The sequence below is a fragment of the Mastigoproctus giganteus genome, chromosome 7 (assembly GCF_048544385.1).
Source record: "Mastigoproctus giganteus isolate SK-2022 chromosome 7, ASM4854438v1, whole genome shotgun sequence".
Lineage (NCBI taxonomy): Eukaryota > Metazoa > Arthropoda > Arachnida > Uropygi > Thelyphonidae > Mastigoproctus > Mastigoproctus giganteus.
In genome coordinates, this window is record NC_143581.1 from 202,206,112 (window position 1) to 202,222,128 (window position 16,017).

At 39.0% G+C, this 16,017-nt stretch overlaps 1 protein-coding gene across 1 annotated transcript; it reads right to left on the reverse strand.

Annotated features, from left to right (window-relative positions):
- Positions 1–628: 628 nt before the first annotated feature.
- Positions 629–15,500, reverse strand: LOC150083582 (synaptotagmin-7-like). Its single transcript, XM_090377372.1, has 6 exons — positions 15,380–15,500; positions 9,563–9,824; positions 9,079–9,400; positions 6,261–6,603; positions 5,906–6,047; positions 629–1,270 (listed from the first exon to the last, which is right to left on the reverse strand). The coding sequence occupies exons 2-6, from the start codon at positions 9,729–9,731 to the stop codon at positions 954–956; spliced, it is 1,293 nt and encodes a 430-aa protein (XP_090233498.1). The 5' UTR covers positions 9,732–9,824; positions 15,380–15,500; the 3' UTR covers positions 629–953.
- Between the last annotated feature and the right edge of the window lie 517 nt (positions 15,501–16,017).

Here is a 16,017-nt window from a genome sequence, read left to right on the forward strand (position 1 = left end):
TTAGCCAGCGAGTAGTTGATTGCTGGAACAAACTTCCATCTGTCTTTGTGAAAGTTGCTAGGTTAAATAAATTTAAGGAGGAACTGGACAAACCTTTAGATGGAAGGGATGCGTGAAATGTTTTTTTTTTTTTTTTCACTTTGGCTGACATTTTGACATGATGACAGTTTGCCAGAAGAGGGCGCTTGTTATTAAAATTAATGAAACTTTTTGAATGGCTGAAAGTCACAGGACAACAATAATTGTAGTTCTACGAGTTCATGTGATTTTATTCCACGTTGAATTAAACGAAACTACAATAATATAAATTAGAATGTCTAAGTTATATAGACATTATAAAATTCATACGCACGCGCACACACACAGAAATATCTAGCGGGTGTATGGTTTTACTGAGTTCTCAAAGTAAAGAAATTTCTAAAAGGTCAGATGGATTTGAACTCAAATTATAAACGTTAATCTCATCCTTAAACACTGATAGCGTAGTCTATCGACTTTTGTAGACAGTAATATCTGATTATGTATGATAAATATGAATCTACTTATTAATTAATAAGCAAAATATATTAATTTAATAATTTAAAATAAATTTCTAATTTTTTTTTAAAATCCTTCCTTGTATCGATATGAGAAAATAGCGCGATTATGTTCAACTGTTCGATATAAATTAATTACATCTGATGAAAATTAATTAATCAGTAATACACTGGAGAACGTTTGTGTGCGTGCGTCTGCGTACAATGTACGCTGCGTATAAATACGTAAATGTATACATGCTAAGACTTTTTAGGAACTCCAAACCATCCAAAAAGGAGAATTTCTTCATCGTAAGAATAATTCTTCCAGCAGGATTATGTTTCTTGGCACTTTTTGTCAAATTTAATGCGTCCTACCCAGTTGAGGTATTCTCAGCTGGTGATTAATTGATATTATTGATCCATTCGTATTCAGCATTAAACACAGAGCTCCCTCCATCGGATCGATGGCTTGTTATTGTTTATCATCTGACCCCAATGAGTCAGCTCGCCTTTAGTGGAGGCCGTGTAAGGTCCAGCCGTTACCCTCCCAATGACATAGTTCTGGTGCAGAAGGCCTCCTGCAGTTAAAGTGACTACCACACTGGTGTCTTCAAGGAAAGCTGGTGGAACCACAAAAGAAAATGCTTGGTTGAATGACGGATCCCTTGAGGGTGTTGCAGTTCGGCTGTGTTTTGTTTTCACTTTTTCTCCCGCGCACATCAACGTGACCTTGGAGTAGGTGTCAAAGTTATCTGAAAAGAATATTTAAAAAAAATTATATCGAAGTGGAGATTTTTGTTCTACCATGAAAATATCTTTAATATAGTACATAACTCATTTTATTTTTTATTTCTTATTTTAATTTTACAAAGGACAAATAATTAAAATTATTCATCTTACCGAGTCGTATATTTGAAAATTTAACAGTAACTATGGGACCCACCAGAGTCCCATTGCCAACACCACGACAGCGGACTATGCCTCAAGTGGACGAAAAAACATCGACACTGGACCTTGGATGATTGGAGACGGATCTCATGGTCCAATGAGTCCCGTTTACAGTTATTTGAAGCGGATGGGAGGGTGCGCATCTGGCGGAAACCGCACAAACTATGCACCCGTCATGTCAACAAGGAACTGTTCAGGCAGATGGACGGCCGGTAATTAGTATTGATATTAGCTATATGGTGCAAGGAAGCCTGAGGCTTATGCTGCACCAGCCAAAAAAAAATTTCTGAATTACCCTGAGAGAGAGAGAGAGAGAGAGAGAGAGAGAGAGAGAGAGAGAAAGAGAGAGAGAGAGAGAGAGAAGTTGAAGGGTATTACCAAGGAAGAGAAGAATGATAATATCCAGCTCAGGACCCTGGGTGTGCCAAGCCCATACTCGCCAGATGCGAGCCCCTGAGGTTAAATGGTCTGGGACGTGTTCAACTGGCACAGGTTAGGACCTCTGGTACGTCTGGATGCATCTCTCAACGGTCCAGGATACCTGTACATCCTTGCAGACCATCTGCTTTCCTTCGTGGTCATCGTGCACCCACAGGGCAATGGATTCTTCCAGCAGAACAATGTGCCTCTGTGCCATGGTGACTAGAAAATGGTTCAAAGAGCATTCTGCAGAATTTACTACCATGGAATGGCCTCCCTGTTCACCAAACGTGAACCCTGTGGAGCATCTTTGGGATGAAGTGGAAAGGTCCGTTCGAGCTGTGGATCAAAGGAATGAAACGGAATTATATACAGTGGTGCAGCAAGCATGGATGAAAATACCTGTGGAACGCTTTCGTGAAGTAGTGAACTGAATGCCTCGCCGTGTAACTACTCTTATCCGGTCAAAAGATGGGCCTACCCTTTACTAGGCGGGTATCCCATGATTTCTGTTCACTCAGTGTATATATCACACTGATTAAGTGTGATATTGAAAAGTAATGGCTTCTCAATATAATACCAGCAATTACATGGAGTGTGGTCTCTGGAATGTAAATATCCATGAGTATTTTATTTATCTCATATGTACTGGAATATGCAAGAAACACATTTTTGTGAAATACAGAAGGTTTAATGAGGGTATTATTAAAAAACTGGGGAAGATTATCAAAGAGAAATGGATATGTCCTAAATGCTCCAAACCAAAGAAACTTCAGGCAAAGAGTTCACGCTCTACTCGCGATCTAACCCTTGATGCAAAAGAGAATGATAAGACGTCAAGACCCTGGATCTCTTCTGAACTGTTAATTGCTAATAAAGGTGATTACAACCATAAACCGACAACTTCCGAGTTGTTAAGGCTGGACCATTCATTTGATGATCTCTCTGTCCACTTTAAACTGTGTATGGAAAGAAATGAAAAGTGGTTTACAATTATCAACGATAAACTTAATGAGTTCAACGCATAAAAAGCAAACTTGTGGACGAAAACCAATAGTGGACATAGTGTGTATCTGTCAGTGGTGCCAGTGGTCCCCCAACAAAACCTCGAAAAAAATTGTGAAGAAGAAAAATCTGCCGAGACCAGATGAGCGTGTGAGTAGTGTAGATATTGTGGAGAGAGTGTTGTCGTGTCGTTCATCTGGACTCTCGGTTACTGGAAGGCCCGTCACCAGGAGGAGGCGTTCCGGCATCAGTCCAAGGCACGAGGAGCAGGACCAGGTCAGTATTCCTCCAGCAAAGCAAGGAAGGAGAGGACTCAAGAAATGAAGTGGGGCAAAGGGAAGGAAGGAGGTAAGAAAGGGAAGAGGAAGAGGTCCAACAAAAAATTAATCAATAAATAAAAAATAATAATAAAATAAAAATAATTAATTTAATCCTATCGCTAAGGTTTATCAGACCACCAGAGGAGAACCTTGGGGGAAGAACCTTGCACAGTGGTGCATGCGCCAGCAGGAATATTAGAAATTCCTGTCCCAGGTTGGAATTTGTATGAGGATGGTCCCAACTTCGAAGAGAGAGAGCAGGGAGAAACCAGGAGCTTTCACACAAGAGAAACTTAGTTAGGTTTCAGTGGAACATAGTGTGCATAGTGTACACAGTGTTAGGGTCGGGCGCCACCTGTGGTTTTCCACATCTGCGCCATATAAAATGGGGGTGAAAGTAAGAGTAAGGGGATATAGGTGAGGGCATCCCATAAATTGACAGTGGAGCGTATGCCCCACCAGGAGAAAAGGGGGGGGGGGTGATAACTCCAGAAGGGTAGAAAAGCCACTCAGCGAGAGTGCTGAGTGTGACTTATATTTTGCGGTGGAGTGGTCAAGACCACTGGAGCCTACCAAACTGTGTGGAAAGTTAGCAGGTAATCATCCTACCCTGGATGTTCCAGGGTTAGCAAGTCTATACTGGTAAAACGGTCAAGTACAGATTTTTTATTTCAAGTTTGAGCAAGTCTCTTACAGGTTTGTATCCCTAGCTTGAGTTGGTTGTAGAGTCCTGCACCTAGAAAAGAGGTTCTGTGCGTACTCCGTTAATAATTTGTAGTATTGTTCGTTAGAAATTAACAGGTGCTCCTGTCCTTGAGGTATGTGTTGGAGTCTGGTGTACAGTGTTCCTCGAAGATCGTCATAAATTGGGCAGTTATAAAGAAGATGGTCCCAATCTTCAATTTCTCCACATGTATAGTAGGGGTTATTAATGATTCCCAAGGTAGTCAACATATGATTTATAGAGCCGTGTCCAGTTATAATATATGTACAGTAGAGGCCAGGAGAGAACCAAGGCGGCGACTTTGGATAAACTAGTTTGACATCCCGGATGAATTTCTTAGTTATTAGGCCCTTGTCCGTCTCCTCCCATCTTGTCTGCCAGATTTGTAGTAGCATGGCAGCTAGTTTCTTCTTTTCTTGCTTACAGTCAGTGCGGGCGTCGATGGTATGTCCAAAGATGGTAGCTGGGATTCCCCGCGACAAGCAGTAGTGCAATCCTCGACGGATAAACTCCAAGTCAAGGGGGAGGACACCTGCAAGAACCTGAAGGGCTGGAGAGCTTACTGTGCAACAGGCCCTGGTAATGGCGAGCAATAGGATTAAATTAATAGGATGAGCCACATTCCTTCCATGGAATGCGGCTCATTTCGGGTTTTCGCGTGAGGGCTACAGAGATCTCACCCTCAACGAATTGTTCCTCAAAGTCAGATAAAGTTGGTGTGTGAATATAACTTGGTAATTAAGGGTTCGGATTAGCGGGGTTATTCCTACACAGATGGTAAGTACAGTTCGCAAGGGATAAAGTGGTAGTTAGATTATCTCTGTCAATGTTTAGAAGCCAAGATATGCGGCAGTATGAGAGTCAGCACATAGTAGAAAAATTAAAAAGGACAGTTGTTTCTGCAATATGACAGACTGGAATATTTTAACGCGTTCAAAAGTTACACATGGGTTGGGGAAAATAAGTCAGATGCAAGAAAACTTCAGTTAAAGCACCTTGCCGGTCTGCGGTAATTAGCAGTCTTTGTTCCCGTTCATTCGAAGTGTTGCAGTGGTAACTCACTCCCCTCAGTAGTGAGACATGGGAAGCTATCCAGCTGTGCTTTGACCTCTTTTAGGTGGGGTTGTGATCACAATACGTTTGTTAGTGTGACCTTGTACTGCGAAGCATTCCGTGACCTGATTTAAACAATGATTACCTGGCTGGGAATTCAATATTCAAAATTGCTAATAAAAATTTATCTGGTCATTGCATAGTGATGCTTTCATCAGATTTAGATACTCAGGACACATGGGAATCACTGGATATCAAATACTTGACTTGGATAGAGAATAGAATTGAAACAAAATACACCTGGATGCTTTTCACCTGAAAATGGCTAAGCGAAGCAACGTCTCCTCTATATCAAGGATATTAGCATCACCAGAAAGCATATAACCACAGTTGTCTGCCCTGTGGGCAAGGGAAACCGAAGTCCAGAAACATGGACTTCGGTTTCCCTTGCAACACTGAAACCAGTGTACACTTCTGAATATTGGTTGCTCAGGTGGGCAGCTCATAAACATGGTGTTCTCTCTATCAGCAGCACTACAGCCCTGATGCAATCCTTAAAAATACCAACGCCCGCAGCTAGACTCACTGCCACTGCAAATGTGCTAGTAGTTCGTATTTCAGCTCCAGTGAACAGCATCTGTGGGATGCTGTTCAATGGAGGATCCCACTCTGTACTCTTCAGGCGATTCCTTCCCTAACCACCAACAGAAACAGATTGCACGTGGTTGATAGATTTAGGAACTTTGCCTTTGCACGTATATACTTTGCAATAAAGATTTGTTTATTTAATGATTTTTAACAGATTTCAATTGAACAATTACGGGTTAGTCATATCTGGCTCAGGTGTATCTGCTAAACCTTTATTGATGGAAAAACATGAGGAATGAGTTATTAATGGAATTGGTACCAAACTTTACCTTTGACCCAAGGCTTCAATGTCAACTTGCAGACGGGTACCTCTGGACGCAAATGTCGAGCTTTCAGTAGAATAACGGTCAGTCTTCCAGCAGAACGACAGTAAGACAAAGAGAGTAAAATCTGGCCAAGGTCAGCAACTGGCTAAAAACATAATGCATGAAACTTTATTCTTATTATGATAAATAAAAATAATCATGAATTCAAAACGATCATTTCAATTATTAATTGAATTAATTAATCAAGCATCACATACTTTTAATAATAAACCATGTATAATAATTTAATTTATTATATATACTGGAACTAGTGGTTCCAGTTCCAGTTAAATTAACAATTAAGATTAAGAGCACTTACTTTAGACATTGGCATGATAGGGATACTATGATTACCAACTTCATTCAGGTTTATTTTGTTTATCGGAAGGACAACGTATCCGATGGCGTCATGTTTGCCTTGGCGTTCGACATCCATGACCGAAAACTGGAGGTATTTCAACTTGTATTCATCCTTTTCTTTATCTATTGGAAATTTAAAATAGAAATGTTCTTTATAAGATGGGTTGAGGCTGCTTTTAATTGCTCGAGAAAATCGGCTGTTCTTTTTCGATGGCATCACGGACACCTTGACGAATGTATCGTAGACAACTCGGCTTCCTTTGCAAGGTAAATCTCTGGCTTCGTCCAGGAACACGGTCAACCTAGAAAAATCAATGCAAGTGTTATAGAAAGCGGATCAGAAATCTCCTGAGAGGCTCAGGAGCATTTTGGGAGATTAATAATAAGAAAAAAATGATAATTGTGTGTTGTCACCAGACATTACCTGCTATCTGAGGGATCGGTTATTCTAGAAATAAACTGCCAGAGCAACCAACGAATAATCAATTAAACCTTTGGCGAGGCCTTCTCTTTTAAAGCAGGGCAAAGCCATGGTAACTCTTTACGAAGGCAAGTTTGTTCTGCTGAGAGGATCAAGACTATTGGATTATCAATAGAGTTTAAATCGGGCTGGCTGGAAAAGCAGATAAAGGTACATGGTAGTCCTGGGTCCATCTTATAATTTCTCTGTGGCTAAGCTTTGGCAATATTAAAACTTTCTCTCTTTTAGTACTATCTCTTATTCAGTATACTTCCTAACTTAGCGTGAACTGCTCTTGCGAATAAAATGTGTGCTTCAATAAATCTATGGTTAATCTCTTCCATGAACAGCAATCTCCTGACGAGCACAAACAATAGATTTAATTCCAACAAGTTTCTTTTTTCGCTATTATAACTAGTCATGACTAAAGCAGCAAAAAAAAACAACAACTGGAGGCTAAAGGTCACTCACCTGTCTTCCCTTCCCACTCTGTACTAGTGCTATGGAACGAAGACAGACTTTTGAGTGGCTTGACCCCATGTTTTTCTCTTGGGATTTCGTGGTGCAGGAAAATTTCCGGATGTTCTCCTACTAGTGGTTTTCTGGTCCTCTGGTCCCCTTGGGCCCTCCCTTCCTCGAGGTTCCAGCTTTGCCTTGCCCTTTCCTTCCCTCTTCCCCTGTATTCCACTTCATTTCTGAAATCTTCAACCTTCTTGCTCTGCTGGGGAGTTTGGACTACAACAGGCGTTCCTCTACTGACCTGGCCCGGCTCCTCGTGCTGTGGACGGATGCTGGAATGCCTCTTCCTGGTGACGGGACCTTTATCTAAGTTGATATTCGTTTGGCGTGAAAAGTGTAAACCAAATAAACGATGGAAAGTATAAACCAAACGATGAAAATTATAAAAATGAAACTCCAAACGAACTATTGTGTTTTCATGTACAATTAAATCAGGCCCAAAAGAAATTCCACTTCATGTTTTCCAACATTATTTAAATTGGTGCGAACAATAAATTTCTAATTGAGAATCAATAACAACTTACAAACGTAGTGAGAGAAATAAATGAATCCTTGTGAACCAAAATCCAATTTCCTTTTGTAGACTGCGCAGCAATAACAGCCCATAAAGAACGTAATAATGAAATTATTACGTCCTTTATGCGCCCCTCGCTCACTGCTCTCCAATATCATTAAAACTTACCTCAGGCGTATCTTCAGACTCATCTTACAGCGTCTTCAAGTTCTCAAAGAGCAGAAGAGCGAGTGATGCAATTTTCGCCTTCCGCTTTGTCGATACGGAGATCTACGGCAATTTGCTTTAATCGTGTTTGTACTTACGGCGAAATGCGTTATATTTCGGACTAATGCCCTTCTAGCGACAGCTGATGTGAAAATTCGTAGTAAGCTTTGCATCAACTAACATCCATCAATCTGGAACTTTAAAGTCTTCACTGCTTATCGAATAAACCCATAAAACTAACTTGCGCAACCAGCATTTTGCTTATAAAAGAACCTTTAATTATAATTTTAATTCCTCCCATCGCGGATAACCACTCTGGCAATGTCCAAGGGATGTAGAATTTTAGTAAACAAACATTACGTTGTATAATTACGCCAAGTTATCAATATTAACTTATACAATTTGAAGATATTAGGGTGTCTATAAGGTTCTGAAGCAAAAATTCCCATTCTTCCGCCTGTGTTCGCAGCTGCTCTACAACGTAATGAGACAACAAGGAAGTGAGGCGAATCATCGATGGGACTCTGTGCCAAGTATATCAACACGTCTGGATCCTGAATACGCGACAACATAAAAGAAGAACCATGGACTGGACTGCGTCCCATGAAAACCAGTCCAGTGAATTGCCACCATAACTATAAGAAACAAGGAAGTGACCATAAATCCCGCACGGACCTGATCCCACGCAAGACTCCAAACCCAGACATTGGAGACACCAGCAGCTTCGCTGCCATAAGCCACATTGGCCATCAAACCGAGCACCCTCGCCTGGTTTTCTTTTACTCCCCTTCCCGGTCAGGGGGAGGAGACGGGTCCCTATCTCCTCCCCCTTCTTCCGCCTGGCGAGGTATGTGGGCCTGGCTTACTAACTTTCTGGAATCGCCTTCTATACCTTCTTTATCCCTATCCTCTCCGACTCTTCTTTGTACCCTCAATTTAACCTAGAAACAAATGATGGATGAGCCATCTAAAAGGTTGGTATCTTCTTTAAATTCAACAATAAATCACATAGTATTAACCAAGAAACAATTTTCTCATCTATTTCTTAAGTTTATATGATTACTTTTTCATACTTACTTTTCTTGGACTTCGCAGTACGAAGTTGTGAAGTCCAAATACCCTAGGACCGTGTCCTTATCACGTGACAAAACTCCGTCTTGCGTTTCTCCATCATTGGAATCCGTGTGGGTTAATGAATGACCTTCTTCGATGATTATATCATCTTCGCCAACAGAATATTGTCTCCACACGCTGATGTCATAGCTAGAAATGTGGGGTCGTTTTGACTTCATCGCGTTGGGATCGTTGCTAATATTCGCTACTGACATACTCCGCGTTTTCTGGTAGGTGTTTTCTTCACCTTTATTACTCTCATAGTCTTCTACGCTTCCAGATATTGCTGAAGAACAGAATACACACAAAGGTGGATCAAGATGTAGGGGACATTAATTTATGAATATTTTATAGCCATTTACAGTTAAATTTAAATCCCTTAAAACTTTCCTTAGTAAGAGATGGATAAAGTTTTACTCAATATAACAGAAAAACTGAAGATACTCACATGTAACAGCTGAAGAATGTCTTCGAGGTACGTAGAAGGACAAAGATTCCAAATCATCTCCTTCTGTCGATCGCGACTCTCTTCTTAGAATAAATCCTTTCATATCATCGATCGCTTTACGGGACGATATTGGGGATGGGCAATATCGACAGCAGCAGGTGCGCATCATTTCGTGCTATCGCTCACTCCACAATGGAACGAACGTCGCAGGAATCACCCAAGCTGGTAGAGTAACATCGGAAGGTGCAAGCTTCGCTCTAACCTTAAAGGAAAATCAATTTTAATTCTGTTGGTACAGTCACATGTTCTGTTTTCGCTGTCTGGACAGTTTACATTAACCAATCGTTGTATAACTGCAATTAGCGTCACTTTAAATACAATTACTTAAGCTGACATAAACCTTCAGCTGAAAATTCCATTTATGTGAAGATGAACATCACTTTCGGTTGATTCATATTTACTATACTTCCTGGTGTGAGACGTCCCATGTCTCTCCGAGAGATTGTTAGCTCCTTGCATCTTTATCAAGGTTACTTTTGCCTAGATTAGCATGAATGCGCCAAATGCACAGATCCTCCTCGCTTCTAATAAAGTGTATAGGTAGTATAGCTAAGTATATTATAACAAGATAGTAATTTTTCATATACTGAAGAGGAAAATAGAGATTACCAGGGATTTAGTGAGGGCTATCGGCTGTTGGGAAGTGCCTTATGTTTTTAGGCGAACAAAGACTCAGACTAAAGGAGCCTATATTTCAAAATAAAATACGACACAAATTTTGAGATAAAAATACGACGTACGCTGCTTTACCATTAATATCCAAATACAGTAGTACGATTTTGAACGCAAGATCTCACGATCAACAAAATTAACAGATGCGGAATGATAATAGCATGCCACTTAAGGTAATCGATCTGTATGTGACATTTCAACAGCACTGAAGACCCCAGGTGGACAACTAGTGATGTGGTCTGTAAGACCTCCGAAGCTGAAGGACTGTGACAGGAGAGCTCTGCAAAGAATCATCCGCTCTGAACGGTTGACGTTGTCGCAACACATAGAGGCGACTGGGACACGCGTCAGTACCAGTACAGTGCACAGTATGCTGCATGATATGGGTTACCACAGTCGTGCAGCCATCCACAAGCGACTAATCACCACGAAGAATGCCAGACGTCAACTAGATTGATGTAAGGCCTGCAGATCTTGGAATATAAACCAATGGAAAGCTGTGCTTTGGAGTGGAGAGTCATGGTACATGGTCTAAACTCCTTTTCCTCTAAATAAAGGTTATTTGTAGATAAGTAGGTGCCCGGATATTAATGGTAGGGCAGTATATGTCAGTAGGAACAGCGTTAAGGGCTAGCGAAGAGACTGATAGTCCATAACACTGACATGGTGAAATTCATGGTCCATTTAGGAAAGTATTTGGACATCAGAATCACTTAAGGAACAACAATCTGGAATGCCATTTACATCTAATTCCAGCCTGTGATCATCAGCTGTTTTTTAATCTTAAAAAGTATACATTATTTTTAATAGATCAACGATCCAAAGTTGAATTTTGAAGTGCTAATTAATTGATTAATCGTGAATTATTCTAATTAGAATAACTGCTTCGATCAGATATCAAAAGGCCGACGTGTAGCGCCATCTATTGGCATACATCAACACATATATATTTAAATAGATGTAATGTCTAAATCTACAAAAGAAAAGTACCTCTCTTGCTCCTGTATGACGGTGCCTATGCTACTGGTGCTTCAAACACAGATTTCACATTGAGACATGTTCGTGTTCTGCGATTACAGCACAATCGAGTCTTAAATATTTCACGGTTGATATCCTTCAGGTACATCTACCATTAAGCATTCCGTTGATGTGGTATTTTCACGAGACAGTTTATTGCGAAAATGCAGAGCACATGTAGTCTTCTTCTATATAAAAATGGACTAATCGCACAACCAAGTGTTGCACCACCTGTCTTAGCATCCGGTGCACGCAAAAACACGTACTTATTCATGTTTATATTGAGATGCGATTTCTATTAGGAATATTTCGTTTCTTTAGCATCCCTATTCGTTGTCGTGTTTATATTTCCTAACGTAGCTATAAAATCGTAATTATTCACATAAAAATGTATTATTTTGTTTGACAAACCCAAACCTGATTGCATCTATCAGAATTAATGAGAAAAATACTGTATTTGATTAGGTGAAAATTCTTAATAGAGGGCGCTATTACTACAAGAAACATTTGCAGTTTCATAAGACGATAATGTTTATATTCAGATGCGATTTTTATTCGGAATGTTTCTTTATCATTTCATTTATTTAGCATTCCTGTTCCTTTTTGTATTTATAATTCCTAATATAGCTATAAAACCTTAATTATTCGCATAAAAATTTATTAGTTTGTTTGACGAACTTGTTTGTATCTATCAGAATTAATGAGAAAAATACTGTATATGATTAGGTGAAATTCTTAATAGGGGGCGCTATTACTACAAGAAATATTTGCAGTTTGATAAGACGATAATGTTCATATTCAGATTCGATTTTTATTCGGAATGTTTTTTTACCATTTCGTTTATTTAGCATTCCTGATCGTTTTTTTATTTATAATTCCTAATATAGCTATAAAACCTTAATTATTCGCATAAAAATGTATTAGTTTGTTTGACGAACTTGTTTGTGTCTATCAGAATTAATGAGAAAAATACTGTATTTGATTAAGTGAAAATTCGTAATAGGGGGCGCTATTACTACAAGAAACATTTGCAGTTTCATAAGACGATAATGTTTATATTCAGATGCGATTTTTATTCGGAATGTTTCTTTTCCATTTCGTTTATTTAGTGTTCTTATTCGTTTTCGTATTTATATTTCCTAATTTAACTATAAAACTGTAATTATTCACATAAAAATTCATTATTTTGTTTGACGAAGATTGCATCCATTAGAATTAATGAGAAAAATATTGTATTTGATTAGGTGAAAATTCTTGATAGAGGGCGCTAGTACCGGTTTGATAAGAGGATTGCTTAACATCATAAAATTTAATGTTATTCCCGAAATAACATTATATTAGATTAACGTAATGTGATACAGCAACGCAAGTTGAACACAGAACTCGACCTTTCAAACATGTTTTTTTTTTTTTTTTTAAACAAAAAGGTTTCAGCAAATATAAAACAAATGTAATATCGACTTTCTCAATTTTGCAGATCGCCATTATACAAATTCCCTGACTGGTATACTGTCTTTGATAATTAAGAAATATATATTAATCATCGATGCAGATAAAAATATATATATATATATATATATTTATTCAAAGTACAGAATATCTATTTCCGGAATCGATTAAATAGTGTGACACCCATATGTTGCTACTGAGTAATTCAAAAGGCTCGAAAAAATCGATAAATGTAAATAATGTTTCTGAGCTGATATGTTATCTGTTTCTTGAGTGAAATGTTCCAGATTTCATCTATTTTTTTTTTTTTTTTTCATGACACCTTATTTCGTGAGAGTTTAGTGATCTAAATGTAGATGTTCAATCCACTGGCAGTTTTCGATCAGCATTTTTAAAGTTTTACTCCAAATGATAAACATAAAAGGAAGATTGAAATTGTGAATATTCTTAACCAAACAATTACTTACGTAGATCCAGGAATTCTTGGCTGGAAAGAGATAACAGAAGAATGGTATTAGCAGTTTACAGGGATCTCTTTAATTGGTTCTCAAGAGCAGATGTTGAATTGCGGCATTGACCCTATTAATATTTTTGCCATGAATACTATTCTTCGTTATTAATAAAGGAAAGCATCCTTCTGATTGGCAAGGCAAATACCATTTCATTTCTAGCGATCTTGGGACTGGATTTGGCATTGGCCACTTCAGTAGTCAGAACCCACCGGCGTAGATTCTTTCTCTGTTGGTGGTGGGGGCTTTCGAGACTCAAATCTTGAATCGTAAACAAGCGCGGTATAAATTGTGATTAAGAATCTTGTGAAGATGGAGGAATCCTGAACATGAAGCAACTACTGCTTTGTAGCCCACAGAGAAAGTACTCCAGTTACCTGTGGGTTAGAAGTATGTTAAATGTTTTTGCTGTTTAATTTGACGAAAAAACCGAAGTTCCCGAGAGAAGAAGCAGTGCAACCCCTCACGGGAGACCAACCAACTCAGCCACGTTGCGAAAATAGCCTATAAAGGTCCTCGCGCCATTAACTGGATTCGAACTCGGGCCTTTCCACCCAGTATTGCAGGAAGACGATCATAACCACTGCTACACGCGAGAGCTTTCCTATTACCATACCAATGTGAGTGATTACTGAAAGAAGTGAGGGATAAAAACCGCATTTGAAAATGAGGAAAACATATGGATTGGGGAAAATGTTAAATGAGTCCGTAGCAGCATAGCTGGATGTCTTCTTAATTTATTGGAAAATGGCGTGAATCACTTTCACACATAAAGAAAGGTTGAAAAATGGAACAAAACCATATTTGCTCGAATTCCAAAGGTTCCATTTAAAAATTTTACAACGGTGGAATAAGAGTTTAAATAAACACAAGCACACAATTTATGGACATAATACTCATGGGCAGATGAGTTAGTTCTCGGGTGGCCCTAATATGAGTTTTTGTAGTTGAAGTTATACTACCTAAAAGTCCTAGACACTGTCTGCATCGATATATAGGTAAACTCCACTACTGTCTGTAACTTCTGCTCCCATTATAAGAGCACCTGTGATCATTCCTCTCATGACATTGCTGATGCTTGTCTATCTCTTCATGGTACATCTTTAATAACTCCACAGGCACTGCAACTCTTCTTGCAGATCTTTCGTACCATGTAACGTGACAGCCAGACTATTTCCTTTGCCTACGACCGAAGGCATGCGTCAACCGAATGATGGGTTCTCTAATAAATTAGTAAGGCAGTGTATATAGTACATTAAATAATATTTATGAAAATTAGATACATTCCAGTAATAATGCAATTTTAATAATCATAAAAATTAATTGAAATTAGTACCCATATGGAATTGTACACAATGCTTTACTGGCATCTGTGTACGTATGTAATCGAGCTACCATATCTCTATTACATAATTTCTGATTGTTTCACTTCATTTTAATGTTTAATATGAATTTCTTCGTTCGATTTTATCCCCATCAGTTTAATCCTTCAAGCACGCAGGATTAAATTATTCAGAAGCATGTGCAAAGGTATTATCGATGTAATCAGCGAAAATTTGTTGACAGCAGCACGTATCTGCAAAAGTGAAGGCTAGAACTTATCTGTCTAAAGTCTGGGTTCTCTGAAACCTATTTTATTGTCCTTTTACGAGCGAATGAGATGAGAGAACCTCACAGAAATTTGGAAGTATACCACGGTTGCCCTTTACGAGGGAAAGCCAACAAATAATGAAGGTGTAGTGTTTTTGACGCTGTGTACACTGATGGGAAACAAAATTAGAAACCACATTCAGAATTCTAACAATTAGTTATAAGTTATAGTTAATAAAGCTGGTTAAAGACAGGGATAATTATGCTCTATAAAAACTTGAAGTTGACTATGGCATTTAAAGTCGAGATCGAAAACAACTGAGGAGGTAGAAGTGGAAATATATGATTCTAGAGATAGAATTTTCTCCAAGATTTAGACATTTTATGGTGCATCAATTGAAACAAAAACTGGATGCAGTTGTCCTCTGCCATATGCACATAAAAATTTCAAAATCGGTAAGTGCCTATGATGTTGAAGTGCGTGTAGTGGAATAGATTTAAAAACGAAATATCTGCTTACCCTTAGAAACACACTCCCCTAACCTTGAAGAAACTCAGCGTGTTAGGAGAACACGGTACTTCCCCCGTTGATAGCGAGCATCGAATACATATTACACCGTCAATCGGCCTCGACATAAACTCCATATGGTAACGGTGCGAGGTCACCCACGCCTTCCTTGACGGTAGCAACTGTATTTGCGCATGAGTAAGACGTCCGCAGGAAGTTGGGAGTTGATTTGTTAGCATAGGATGAATCCAGAGTCAAAGAGAGGGAGAGTGCATCACGCACGAGTAAAGCTCAATTGTCTTCTTATTATTGTGGAAATTAGCAGTACTTGAAGTTAAACTGGGACTGTGTTAAACAGCCTTGAGTTGTTACACGCTAAGATTATTTTCTTAGGTAATAATTAACCTTTTGGACTGCCTTTATTTCTGGCATGGGAATAGCGAATCGTGGACAGGTGTTCTTGAGGAAGATAATAGCGAGGGTCATTGGAATTGGAATACTATTGTCACTGTTGTTAAGCGGACGAGCTCATTCATGACTTGAGATAACCAGTTTGATGATCCCAATGGCCAATTTATAAAACGATGTCTTTATGTTATCAAAGAACACGTCATCAAGTTACCACTGTACCAGAAGTTCGTGATGGGACC

Coding starts and splice junctions, on each gene's coding strand:
- LOC150083582 (XM_090377372.1), bottom strand. CDS start 9,731: ATGATGCGCACCTGCTGCTGTCGATATTGCCCATCCCCAATATCGTCC. Junction 6,048..6,260: donor CTATCATGCCAATGTCTAAA/GTAAGTGCTCTT, acceptor TTATGTTTTTAG/CCAGTTGCTGACCTTGGCCA. Junction 1,271..5,905: donor ATTGAAGCCTTGGGTCAAAG/GTAAAGTTTGGT, acceptor TATTCTTTTCAG/ATAACTTTGACACCTACTCC.